The 385-nt window shown below is 58.7% G+C and overlaps 1 protein-coding gene across 1 annotated transcript in view; it reads right to left on the minus strand.

Annotated features, from left to right (window-relative positions):
* The window catches only part of LOC114818516 (vacuolar protein sorting-associated protein 37D), a 1,491-nt gene extending 1,204 nt beyond the window's left edge, over window positions 1-287 (minus strand). The window contains 2 exon segments of the mRNA XM_029084687.1: window positions 9-176; window positions 179-287. Coding sequence (XP_028940520.1) covers window positions 9-176; window positions 179-287 — 277 coding nt within the window.
* Between the last annotated feature and the right edge of the window lie 98 nt (window positions 288-385).

Consider the following 385-nt stretch of genomic DNA (forward strand, 5'->3'; position numbering starts at 1 on the left):
GTCCCTACATGTCTCTCGTATCTCCTGCAGCTCCTGGTACTTGATAGCCAGGGAAGCCTTCCCATCTTCCAGCCGTGGGCGCAGGGAGAGGTTCACCCTGGCCAGGGCGCAGTTTGAAGCCAAACACATCTCCCGCTCCAGCTGCAGACTCTGAAACTGTGGGAATGGGAATGAGTGTGTGTGTAAGCACTGGGAGAGATAGGCGGAACCAGTCAGAGCTGGCAGCCTGCTGGGAGGGGATCTGTCTCCATCCAGGGTTGAACCCTCTGCTCCTGCATTGTCCCCATCCCTCTGCTCAGCCTTGACAGGGAGTGTGGCTGGGGAGGGACACAACAACCGGGCTACCCATGACACAGGGCAGCTTGCCCTGAACCAAACCTCACAG

This window comes from Antrostomus carolinensis, unplaced genomic scaffold (genome assembly GCF_000700745.2).
Source record: "Antrostomus carolinensis isolate BGI_N321 unplaced genomic scaffold, ASM70074v2 scaffold12864, whole genome shotgun sequence".
In the NCBI taxonomy this organism is placed as follows: domain Eukaryota; kingdom Metazoa; phylum Chordata; class Aves; order Caprimulgiformes; family Caprimulgidae; genus Antrostomus; species Antrostomus carolinensis.